A 13,439-nucleotide genomic window follows, 5' to 3' on the forward strand; every position below is an offset into this window, starting at 1 on the left:
TAGTACAAAATGAATGCTTACAGACATGATAGATTTTTTTTATGCCAAAATTCCTGAAGCTAAATAGTTTTCATTTGTGAATTATTTTATGTGCATCACTCATTTTACTGTACACTTTCAGGTGTATTTATTTCCTTAATCATATGTCTTTGTTGGAACCAATAGACATGCATTTACTATGTTATCAATGGAATAAACAAATATGTATTTATTTAAAAACAATCTGTTGAAATGTAACATCTTGTTTTCAGGATGCACTGGACGGCAATTTACAACACGCAAACATACAATATTATATAGATCAAAAAAGTAAATACCCGGCAGATAAAATTGTATTGGTAATTCAATAAATTACTAAAATCTTCATGGATCAGATTCTGCTCATTATCATGCATCTTCTAGAGTGCAGGCTTGGAAAACACAATGCGTTGAGCATATACTGTAGAACGAAACCCTGTCGAGTGTTCTTGTATAGAATACGCAGAGGTAGCATTCTATAGAGGAGCCCCTGTGCAGCTTGAACACTTATGTTGTAAAATGGCCTTTCCCCTCATTAGTTTGTTACATGTACTTGGTACATGAATGTGAATTCGTTCCTTTTTATTCAGAGTACAATAGGGGTTGTGCTTTTTCCCACTCAGCATCTCCTCAATGATTGAATAATTTAGCTGTCCCCCACCGAATGAACTGCCACAGAAGTCCCAGCCCTTCAGAGCAGTATTTGTTTGCCCATTACTGTATACCTTCTCCTCCCATAATTACAGTGTAACCTGTAGTTTTGGAAAAGAGACAACATATTAATACCCCTGCTGCTTCTTCTATTCCATTTCGTATTTAATTAGTCTCTTATGACATTGTGAGGCGAAGGGTTTTATGTAATTAGATAAGAAAGCCTCTCCTTTTAGTGCACAGTTAATGGTTAGGGAATGAATGACTGAACCAGAAAAATCTAATTACAATGGTTGTTTTTCTGTAAAATATATGTATAATTAGAAGACCTCCAAGGTTAAAGAACATGTCAACTATTGTACAGTACACACACACATACACATACACAGTGTATATATCAAGTCAAATAAAGTAAATATATCAAGTTTACTGTTCATGAAACTGCGCTGTTCTGTTCTTTAAGAGTTTCAAATATCTGAAACCTCATTTTATTGATAAAAACAAACTTTAAAAAAAAACAACATTCTTAAATAACTCCTGTGAAGTAAGTATCCCCTGTCCAGCTCTGTATGAAATCGATATAACTAGAGACTTTTGTCAAGTATTAGGTGAAATATTATGGCATGTATATGTTAATACAAATAAAGGTATAAATCTATGCCAAGATAATGAGTTCACAAATGTGAAATGTAAATATATCAACAATATCTATAACCAAGCACCTGTGCTGTTAAGTGTATCTGAAATGACGTGAGGCATTGGCAGCTCAAATCCTCAAGCTGAAGGCTTTCTGGTTGAATTCCACTGGAAGGCAGGGACTTGGGAAATGCTTCTTTTTTTAAGCATTCGTCTGCTTGAGTTTATCCAGCTGCAGTCCAAGCCCTTAGAGATGAAACTTCTTTTATACAACTCGAGCGGATGATTGATATGCCTTGCTGATGGTATGTGTGACCTCAGAAATACAGCCGTTATATTCCGTTTTTTAATGTGCCTAACAATGTGCACAGTGTGTGTGTGGCATGTGGCCTTGATTGTGCATTCACAACAGAAAACAAACAAGAACATTATTTTTTATATTATTAATTTGGAATCTGGAGTTATTTTCCTCCTTTTTAAGTAAGGGAACTCAATATCTTAAATAGAATGAGCGGTGTAGCTGCAGCCACTAGCTGATGTGACATGGAATGGCACCTTCTAATCCAGTCCTGTGTCTTACTGAAAGGTGTAAGTGTTTTAATAAAAACAGTGTTTACACCTACAGAAAGGAAAACATGGGCCTGCTCTTCTTGTCAGGTTTGATTTCATGGGAATTACAGATGCTGTTTTTTTTTTTTTTTTTTTTGCCATTCCTGGTAGGGTAGGATTCCTGCTTGTATAGGCCTGTGTGGCTTTTTGATTTAACAAGGGATATATATATTAACTGCTTAACATTTGAGTATAGCGCGAAAAAGAGGCTGGACCACACTTCACTCATGCCTGGCACAGTTGGCTTGATTGGCACACAACAGCCTGTAAACTGAATAAGCCAAATTACTCAATTGCCCTCTTGCCCAAGAAGCAAATGTCTCCTGGTATCGGAGATAATGTTAATGAAGCATTAATGGAAGCCTTTTTGGCACTCTTCTTATCCATCTTGTACTACTTAGTCTGTCTACACAGTGGGATTGAATATTCATGATTTAATCTTCCTCTTGCCAAAATAAAATCCCCCTTGCAATATACCAACAACACAATACTGCAGATTGTAGTCTAAATAAACAGTGTTTGCACTGTGTAAGGCCAGCACTGCCAGACAGGTCTAGGAGGTCCAGTAAGGAGGGAAAGCATTTAGAGAAAATGAATAATGAATTGTGTAAATGAGCCTTGATTGCAGTTTAAATATTAAAGAGTCATGGAGGCTTCAGTGTGTTGGAGGAAATAGTTTCAGACATTTATTTGTATTGGATAAATTGAGCCAGGCTTATTTCAGTCCTTTGGGTTTTTTTCTATTTTTTCTTGCACAGCAAAGCCTTGACCTAATTACCTTTTGGTAGAATTCAAGCTGGATAATTAATACATTGACCAATTGTAATATTGGGTTGGGCCCATTGTTTGCCCTGATCATAGCCTTGACATGACCTGGCGTATACTACACAAGGTGCTGGAAGCGGTCTGAAGGGATGCTAACCTATTCAATCACTAATATTTCATGAAATTGGTGCAGAGAACTAGGCAAAGGATTGTGCTGGCCAACGTTCAAGTTCACCCCAAGCATGCTCAATTAGATTGAGATCCAGGGATAGTGGTGGCCATGGAAGATGTCTGAAATGTCTGTCATGCTCCTAAACCATTCTGGTACATTGACTTGGTGCATTATTTCCTTGAAAGAAGCCATTGTAGGGTCACAACGATGCTTCTGCGAAATATGGCAGCTTGATAGTGATGCAAGGATCCCATGTCACATCACATGATCAACCTCATTTGCATATCTAATTGTAATATCAGGGTGATGCCAAATCCAGTCAGGAAGACCAGTCCTAATAAAGTGGCCAGGTGTGTTGACCTACCTGTAGAGTAACATTTTTATAAAGTTCTAGTACCTGTAAATTATTGAAATCATATTAATATTTTCTGATTAGAAGGTCTGTGCAATTCAACATCAGAGGTGATTTTATTGTTCTCTGTGAAATATAAAAGTCCTAGCAGGACTCTGAGGATGCTTACTTGCCTTGCATTAATATTGCAGTATATAATAAATCATGCCATTAAGTAACCTGTCCTTTTTGCTTTTTCAGAGATTTGAAGAATAATTTAATTAGTACCATTGAGCCTGGGGCTTTTCGTGGACTTTCAGAACTAAAGAGGCTGTAAGTATAAGAGCAAACATACAGTAACAGTACGGGACAGTCCATTACTACACCAGGGATACATACACTGATCCTGATTGAAGTCAATTTTGTGACAGTGACCAAACTTTTAATACCATTTTTTCTTTTGCTTATTATTGTTTTTAACATTTGGTCCTAAACTAAAAGGATTGTACATATTGTCATACTGTATGGTTTAAATAGTGTATATGCTGTATATATATATATATATCAGCAACCATACTGTTTACTCTAGTTTCAGAAATGGCTCGTATCAACTTACATTTTGCCAATACATGAAAACAGGAAAGTACCGTTCTTTGCATTTGTTATTTACAGTGGTTTGCAGAAGTATTCACCCCCCTGCAAAGTTTTCACATTTTGTTGGCACCTGAGCGTACTCCACAACGCTTTCAAATTAGACTTTACACGTAGAATCTACACAAACTACTCCACATTGATAAAGTTAAAAAATGCATATAGAATATAAATAAGTAAGATTTACAGAGAAACATAGATTAATCTCAGTTGCATAAGTATTCAACCCCTTTGCTACTGCAGCCCTAAATCAGTTTAGGTGCAAATGATTTGTTTAAAAGGTCACAGAATTAGTGAAATGGTTTCAGCCTGTGTGTTCTCAAAGTGGTTTAACTTGAAGATAATTTCCCTCAGGTATATAAAGACAAGACAAAAATTGAACTTTTCGGTCTAAATTCCAAGTGTTACGTCTGGCCCAACACTGCACATCACCCAGTCAGCACCATCCCAACTGTCAAGCATGGTGGTGGCAGCATCATGTCATGGGGATGCTTCTCTTCAGCAGGGACTGGGAAGCTTGTCAGGATAGAGGGGAGAATGGATGGTGCAAAGTACAGGCGAATCCTTCAGGAAAACCTGTTTGAGTCAGCCAAGACTCTGAAACTGGGGAGGAAATTTACATTTCACCCGAAGCACAAAGCCAAAGCCACACTGGATTGGTTGAACAAGAAGATAATTAATGTTGTTGAGTGGCCCAGTCAAAGTCCTGAGATCGAAAATGTATGGTGAGACTTGATGATTGCAGTCCATCGACGATCCCAAAAAACTTATCAGAACTGGAGCAATTTTCCAGTGAAGAATGGGCAAGAATTTCACCATCCTACTGTGCAAAGCTAGTAGAGACCTATCCAAAAGGCGCTTCTACCAAGTACTGACTTAAGGGGCTGAATACTTATGCAACCAGTAAATTTCATTTTGTACATTTTCTTTGCAAGTTTTGCTGGCATTTAACCTCCTCCTCATATGACGTAATGTTGTTGAAGCTGACACCCTGGGATCCTTCAAGAAGCTGCTTGACGAGATTCTGGGATCAATAAGCTACTAACAACCAAACGAGCAAGATGGGCCGAATGGCCTCCTCTCGTTTGTAAACTTTCTTATGTTCTTAACAGTGTTCAGTTTAACCACTACAGCTTTGAATAAAATAAAATTGTTTGTAAAACTGTGCATACATTATTTGTAATTCAACAAAATGTGACATTATTGGTAGGGGGTGAATACTTCTGCAAACCATTGTATATTCATATATTCCATTTTATTATTGTTGTAAAAATTTAGCAAAGTGGGCAGTTCTGTTCAAAATGTGTTTCCATTGAGGTTAAGTCATGTTTTTTTGTAATTGTAATTTAAATATTTGCCCCAGAAAACCACATGTGCTCCTTTTCTGTTACCCATTGTTAATTTTAATAGAGGGATTAAGGGATAGGTATCTTAACCCAAGGCACTTATTGAATATGTTGGAATACAAACATCTTTGCCAGATGTGACTTCAAAGTGAGCAAACCAAGATAATGTAAAAATGAAATTGTTCTGACACATAAAAAACACTCGACAGGTAGTAAAAAGAAAAACAAAAAAGGAAAAAAAAAAATTCATTACATTAGAAAGGTCCTGGTAGTGACCTTTATTATAACTATATTTTTAAAGTTGCATCCCTTTACGATTTGCAATGCATGTGTCTGGGAATTGGAGCTGCTTGTGGTAATTTGAGAGGTTCACTTACTGGTGATTATACAAACACTTGAGTTTACACTTCTACAGCTGCATTGGGGCACACATATTTCAATTAAAGCAGGATATGGAAGCAGAGCTTTGACTGTAATTAAGAAAGTAAATTAAGTAAATAAGTAGCATGATCAGGGAAAATGAGCATGACGACATCCAAGCTGTTATTCAGGTCACCAGTAATAAGCATTTGCTTAATCCCTTTCCATATGCCACCCACCAGTGGACCCTAAAAGCCTGGGGATTGTACAGGCATGGGGATTATCAGCTTTCCTGTCTTCTCAGGTTCTATTTATTTAAGGGCTTGTGGTGTTACCTGGACCGGGTTAGACACTGCATTATGTGTGCCTGTTCCATAGCACTTAAGTGGTCTAGACCCTCGGTTTGTGGGATCGTGCTGTGATGTTTTAATGTTATTTGTTACACATCTTATTTTATTCCTATTGAACTGCTTATCTTTTCCTAAGAAATGTGTTTCTGTATTTTAAAAGTACAAACCGGCAGAGTTAAATTTACAGTAGAAATACTAAAAGAAAATAAATTCAGTCAAATGTCTTCAATGCCCAAAAGAAGTATCAAACAATTGCCAGCTAATCAGTTTAGTTTACATTTAAAACATTTTTTAAAGTCTGCTCAGCGAATTATTGTTGTTGATTTTAAAAAAAAAAAAAAAAAAAAAAAAACATGAAAATTGTCAACGTGCACTTTAACTCAAGAAATGAAACGTTTATATTAACAGTGCACTTTCTTCCTATTGTATAAGGGAGTATAGCTTTGCACCAGTTGTTTTGATATGGGAATTTTTATGACAATTACAGGGCATTTGTTGTTTTAGGGACCTGTCCAATAACAGGATTGGCTGTTTATCTCCTGAAATGTTCGGAGACCTCAGCAATCTATTCAAACTGTAAGTACTTTGCTTTATTTTATTTTTTTTTAAAAGTCTGCAGTTAGTTTAATTTAAATTTGCTTCACATTGTGCAGTGGCAGCCAATAACATATCTTGCCAAATTTTCTGCCAATAAATACTTAAGCATTCTTTATCTCGACTGGAATAACAATTCACTCAAAAAGCAGTGTGTCACATTGCAGTGTTTTCATGCCATGACCACAAAGCGGTTACCCAAACCAAATCCATCTTTCTGTCCATCAGAGATTTAAGGTCTGTTACATTATCTATGGTAACACTGTTGTGTCTATCCTCTAGAACCAGGGTCTCCAACCCTGGTCCTGGAGAGCCCCTATCCAGCAGGTTTTATAGGTGTCTTTACATCATCAGTGGCTAAAGATCTGGAACACCTGTTAATCTTGACTAATTACGCCAATAATTGGTGCAATTAAGTAACTGAGAGATTGGTTGAAACAAAAACCAGCAGCCACAGTAGCTCTCCTGCTCTAGAAACATGTGGGTACACATCCTGGGTGTATATCAAGTAATGCTATTGCATACAATACAATACAGGCAGTGAACTTTGACTTTTACGATTCTCTTTAGGGTTTACAGAATTGTCTAAAATACCGCCCCATCTCTGAACATTTATGATTAAATGCTATTAAATGGAGTTTTGACTGTAATGGAAATAATACATTTACTGATCATGGGGACATCCCAACCAGTAATATGTGTCTGTTTAATCTCTTTACATCAATATGTCCGATTACATTGCTATTTAAAACCTATACATTCGCATTCATTTGACACTACTCCCAAACTCCCCCCATAACAGACACACAGATAACTTGTGGTTCTTCCACTTGCCAGAACATCCTTTCTGTTGTTTATGGAACTGTTTTTCTGCTACAGTAATATGTGTTCTGCATTTTGTTTTGTTTTTTAAGGAATTTATCAGAGAATATTTTTTCAACTCTGTCTCAAGGGCTCTTCATCGAACTGGTGTCACTTAAAGTCTTGTAAGTACGGCTCTCTAGTACCTGTCTGTTAGGATTCTTCAATCTGTTGTTTTTGTTTTGTGAGACAGGCCATCATTGTTTCCTAATTCCGTTATATATTATTTATAGTGGTACTATTTTTAGTACTACTGTGTTTTTTATTGCTTAACTGTAAGTGCTCATATGCAATCACTAATAACCATGAATGAGCTTATGCAGTGCAGTGAAACTGTACAATAATGTTACTGTATTTTATAGTTTTATTTCTGTGCCACACAAGGTGTGTAAAACCTGTGGTGGTTCTAATCATTTCTTAAACAGGCATTTTAGCACAGAATCACTCTTCTGTGACTGTAACCTAAAATGGTTATTAGACTGGGCCAGAAACAACGCCATCCAGATTGGAAATGAAACCCTGTGTGTTTACCCGAGCACTTTGCATGGACTAGAACTCCGCAGTTTGAAGGAACAACAGCTAAAATGTGGTAAGTGAAAATAGGTTAATTAAACTTATGTAAAATGCAAAGTGAATTTTGTGGCCTTAGTTTGTCATTGTGTTGTAGTTTGTGGTTCGCTGATAGCTGCCTATATTTATTGTGATTTATTTTTGTCTATATGCAGTAAAACCACACTCTACAACCTAAAAATAAACGACTGAGATTATCATGAAAGTGATGGTTAAGGCATTGATTCCACTCTTACACTACATTTGTAGTTTGTGCTGTGTGCTACAAATGTTTTCACAGGTTCCTTATTCTGAGAACTGTGAGCTTTGTGATTCTTTTCTGTGTGGCCTTATTGCAGGTTGTCTGTTTGCCCCTATGTAAAATAATCAGGTTAACAAATGTCAAAAATAAGGCCAATTTAAACCCCCCAGCATTCAGTAATTGGCACTGTCCAAAAAGGAATATTCTAAGGTTTCGTGGGCTAAAATCTGTTATTATCGCTATCATGTAAATTGTTTTGCAATCTGAACCGAGCTCTTTAAATTCCTTCCACAAAGTCCTCGGAAAAAAAAGTGTGTAAATAAAAAAATAAACGCTCACACAAGCATCATCAAGATCAGTTTGTCTTCATTAGTGAGGGCCATGCATATTTAAATATTGACAGTGGAGAGGACTTGCAGCCTACAATCACAGCATGCCAACCTGGCTGGGAGACTTTGTGGAAACACTGGCATTACAAAGTGAGGTTACGGGTGGCTTGCTGGACCCTCGCCCTTTTAGAGAACCAGTCCTTTGAATTCTGCACTAAAGAACTGACAAGCAGTTTTCTTATGCTGAATGGTCCTTTTGCTTGCTTTTTCTGTTGTTGGGTTGGGGGAGGTTACCATGGAAACTGCATTGAGAGATCAGGTGAGTGGGAACACCAATCTCACTGGAAGCAGTTGTTTTTAAGATATTTGTGTTTTTCTAGCATGAATGTTTTGAATTATCTGGTGCAGTGTTGTACCAATGTTCAAGGTAAACGGTGCATCTTGAGACCTGCAGTGTCTTTTTTTATTTCTTCAATAAAACGTTTCTGTAGCATTCCATAGCTCCAAGAGAATCCCACAGCACATGCAAAGTATCTGAAGTCAGATATTTGAATAATGCTAACACTTTCAATTGTTTACGAAGGATTTGTTTGCACAGGACCGTCTGGTACTTTAGCACTACGTCAGCAAAGTGGGCTTGTCTGTATTTTCCATTCAGCTCTAAATAATATTTGTAGGGAATATGATCTGCTGCTTGAGAATATACATTTTACTCAGGGCTTTCCTACATTTGTAGACAATATTTCATGACCTAAACCTGGATGGAAAACATACATCAGTCAGCATAAGCAAAGTTTTCTTGTATGTTTTGAATTATCCTGCACTGCCCCAGTCTCGGCATGGAATTGGATACGACACGGCACTGTTGAGAGGATTTAGTAATTCTAGCCTAGTGCTATGCTTGTGGGGTTGACCTTGAAAGTTGAAAGACTATCAAATACAGCATTTTTTAAAGTGTATCCACTATAGAATTACAGTATTTAGGCCGACTTAAAATGTCTTGAAAATGATTATGTTTAACGATCTCCAAGTTGTTTGGAGACAGGAATTATCCTTGAAGCTGCTTTTATAGAAGTACAACACAAGCAGAAACTGTGATAAATACAATTATAAATAGTTCGCTTCTTGAATTGTAAAAAAAACATGAATTATCCTCATCACACTTTTATTTTGTTAGTCAGCACTTCAAAGCTACAAGGACTATTAATCACAGCTAAAGTTAGTCTAGTAATTCATATTTTAGACTCAATTCACTTTTAGTGGTCAGGACACAGCATAGCAGCGCTGTCCAATATTTGTGTAAGTGGAGCTGTCTTAAAATTGCATTAGATTGTTCTGAGCATGTGTGCTTCACTCCACACTGCAGGAAATGTAACAAGCAAGGCACTGTTATGACAAGTTGATTTAATGCCTGCTTCTGTTTCTAAGCATTTTGCTTTACACAGTTCTAAAATAGTTAGTCATTTGGACCATGCTAGTCATTGAAAGACAGAAAGGAATGAAAGTTTTCTTTTTCTTTCTCTAAAAAAAGTTCAAGTAATGAAAACAGATGGCTAAAGAACATCTTTAAATGATCTTGTGTGCTTTGGATATGACATAATTCACAAGGGATTATAAGGGCTTATTTAAAGATCATATCCAATGAAATTCTGTTATCCTTACAAAACTAAAATAAATGTACGGTTGGATGATTTAGGTGGCATGTTTAAAACAAGATTGGGAAGGTTTTGATATTGTTAAGACATTTCTTTAAATATTTGGTCACTGGTGATGAATGTTTTACTGTTTGGATTTATTTAAACATTAATGGTACCTACAATGCGATCCTGTATTTGGTTATATTATAATACATTTTATATTGGGCTTATTGGTGTCCATGGTACTTTCTAGGCCCACTGTTTTTAATACAGTCCCTTGTGTGCTGTCTTTCAACATTGATTGATCTTCTAAAGTTTAATTACTTTGTATTCCTGTTGGCATTCCTTTACAATGTAACATATATTTCTTAGTTCACTGTTTAACTGATCTTCTGGTCTAAAATCAACCAACTATTGTGAAAAAGGCTAGTCCCTCACCCACTCGGAGTATATGTAGTAACTGAAAAGACAACACAGCCGATACATATCTTATTAAAAAAGAGCTGAGAAGAGAGATCCTAGTTTATGAATAGTTAATCTTAAACCTGCAGAGAAAGGTGTTGCACTTTCATCATAAGTCTCAGTATTCCCAATTGTCAAGGTTTGGCAAGAAAGAGAATGTAAAAAACAAACACTGATAAAATAAATGGGCATTCAGTTGGTAGTTCAGGAATATATGCTAGTAATGTAAAACTGTCACACAATTGCTCCAATGTACAAAATCATGGAAACATAAACATTCTGGGGCTCTTTAAACATTTAGCAAATGTGGTGGTGTAATGTAAGATGTAGCTGGCTGCACCACAGTGAGACCATTGAACAACACACCCTGTGCTAAGCAGAAGGGGACTATATTCTCATTAACCAGGACGTTTGAAGAAAGTCCTGAAATCAATTATTGTTAGTTTGACTTCTAGTGACAGGAAAGAATAAACACAGTTTTGAACCAACACTGTTTCCAGTTCCTTTTGTGTGTGTGTGTGCGTAAACCATATTGGGCGTAATAATGTCTTCAATCTTTTCATGGCTGAAGGGAACTAAACATGCTATATTAGGGCAGCAGTGTGGAGTAGTGGTTAGGGCTCTGGACTCTTGACCGGAAGGTCGTGGATTCAATCCCAGGTGGGGGACGCCGCTGCTGTACCCTTGAGCAAGGTACTTAACCTAGATTGTTCCAGTAAAAACCCCAGCTGTATAAATGGGTAATTGTATGTAAAAAAAAAAAAAAAAAAAAAAGTGATATCTTGTAACAATTGTAAGTCACCCTGGATATGTTAAGAAATAAATAATAATAATAGAGAGTAAGTAGTTTAAAATGACATGGTCTTAGTTAGTTTAACCCTCACTTTTCTATTTACATTTCTAAGTGTTTTTTTATTGCTATTACTATGTTTTTAATTATTTATTTGTTTTGTTTGTTTTTATAAGTCTGTGTAAGGTGCTTTCTTTCAGAGCTCTTGTCTGTCAGACACATATGTATATAGGCTAGATCAAACAAAGTGCTTCAATGTATATTAGTAAGTGCCATCTAGAACACTATTGTATATTGCCATTAAAACAAAAGATCATCAGGTGATGTCAGCTCTTACTGGTTTATACCAAGAATAATCCCATATAAAATGTGGTAATGGCCTAAAGGTTTTAACCCCAAAACAATAACGACTACCCTAGTATCTGACCATTCAAAATAAACCTCTCAATATATTTTTTATAGTGGGACCCCTGGAGCTGCCTTTATTTCAGATGATACCATCCTACAGACAGGTGGTCTTTCTAGGGGATCGCTTGCCTTTTCAATGCACTGCCACTTACATCGACAACACCACCAAGGTCCAGTGGTACCATGATGGTAACTTAATAGAAACCGAGGAAGACAAAGGCGTCTTTGTAGAAGAAAACATCGTCCATGACTGTTGTTTAGTTTCAAGGTAAATTTAAAAAAAAATATGAAAACATCATTTTTATTGTTTTTTATATCTAGAAAATGTATGTGTGTGTGTGTGTGTGTGTGTGTGTGTGTATATATATATATATATATATATATATATATATATATATATATATATATATATATATATATATATATATATATATATTACCAATTAAGAACTTAAAGTAATAGCTAGAATCCATTTGTTTAAAATTGAAAAAGGTAAAGAACAAATACGTCTCTCATTTGCAATTCTGACTGTTTCAAAAGCTGAAATGGCACAAAGTAAAATAATAAATTGGCAGAAAGCCATTGCTGTTGAGCAGTGAGTGCCACCTGCTGGGGTATTGATAGTGCTACATTATAACTATGTATGTGTGAAGCATCAAAATGATAATGCATGCTTATGCTGTTGTTTTAGAAAACACTGTTTTATCAATACCTACACCGTCTCCATCTTTATTGGTTAGTTCATCATTAAATATAAGTGATATGTTGTTAAAGAAACATATTCATTTGTAGTTCTCAAAGAAACAGTGTTGCTGGTTTTCTGTGTCCATTAGCATTGATCTGGGTACCAATGATGTTCATAAAACCAATCAACCTTCTCATGCCCTGAGAAAAATTTGAGAAATGTTCCAGTTTCATTCCTGGCAGATTTTGAATATGAATATTAAAACAATACAGATTATGCAAAACAACATGCAGTAATGTCATGATACATACAACTATGAGGGGGGGAGCAGTGTAGAGTAGTGGTTAGGGCTCTGGACTCTTGACCGGAGGGTCGTGGGTTCAATCCCAGGTGGGGGGACACTGCTGCTGTACCCTTGAGCAAGGTACTTTACCTAGATTGCTCCAGTAAAAACCCAATTGTATAAATGGGTAATTGTATGTAAAAATAATGTGATATCTTGTAACAATTGTAAGTCGCACTGGATAAGGGCGTCGGGTAAGAAATAAACAATAATAATAACTCTGGATTCAGCAAAGTTAATGCAGAAATGCATCACTTTTTAACTTCTTCAGCAGTGTTTCACAAGGATTTTTTGAATGGTGTTTTTTTTATACTGATAACGTGTTACACAATGAACTGACAGATGATGTGCTAATACAGTAACACATTTCTTAAATATGTACAAAATATTTTGAAAACTTTATGGGGCACCACCTTTAATTAAACAGCTTTCACATTTTATTTTTTTATGACATTTTTCTTGGCAGTATGCATGTTCCCCTTGAGAAATTCAAGGAAATATTCTCATTTCCACTGCTAGCTCATATTTAAAGTAGTTCGCCAACAATAACACTGCGCTTTTCAATCATGCGACATACTCCTTTTTCTTTTTTTTGATATAATAAACAATCTCAATGTTGTGTAGAAAAAG

The 13,439-nt window shown here is 36.1% G+C and overlaps 1 protein-coding gene across 3 annotated transcripts in view; it reads left to right on the forward strand.

Moving 5' to 3' along the window:
* The window catches only part of LOC117417637 (adhesion G protein-coupled receptor A3-like), an 80,787-nt gene that overhangs the window by 15,885 nt on the left and 51,463 nt on the right, over positions 1-13,439 (forward strand). For all 3 annotated transcript variants that reach the window (XM_058985245.1, XM_034029786.3, XM_034029787.3), the window contains exons 3-7: positions 3,444-3,515; positions 6,394-6,465; positions 7,398-7,469; positions 7,770-7,933; positions 11,836-12,049. In XM_058985245.1, the coding sequence (XP_058841228.1) occupies positions 6,434-6,465; positions 7,398-7,469; positions 7,770-7,933; positions 11,836-12,049 (482 nt within the window). In that variant the 5' untranslated portion in view covers positions 3,444-3,515; positions 6,394-6,433. The remainder of the gene's footprint in view (positions 1-3,443; positions 3,516-6,393; positions 6,466-7,397; positions 7,470-7,769; positions 7,934-11,835; positions 12,050-13,439) is intronic.

The sequence above is a fragment of the Acipenser ruthenus genome, chromosome 13 (genome assembly GCF_902713425.1).
Source record: "Acipenser ruthenus chromosome 13, fAciRut3.2 maternal haplotype, whole genome shotgun sequence".
Lineage (NCBI taxonomy): Eukaryota > Metazoa > Chordata > Actinopteri > Acipenseriformes > Acipenseridae > Acipenser > Acipenser ruthenus.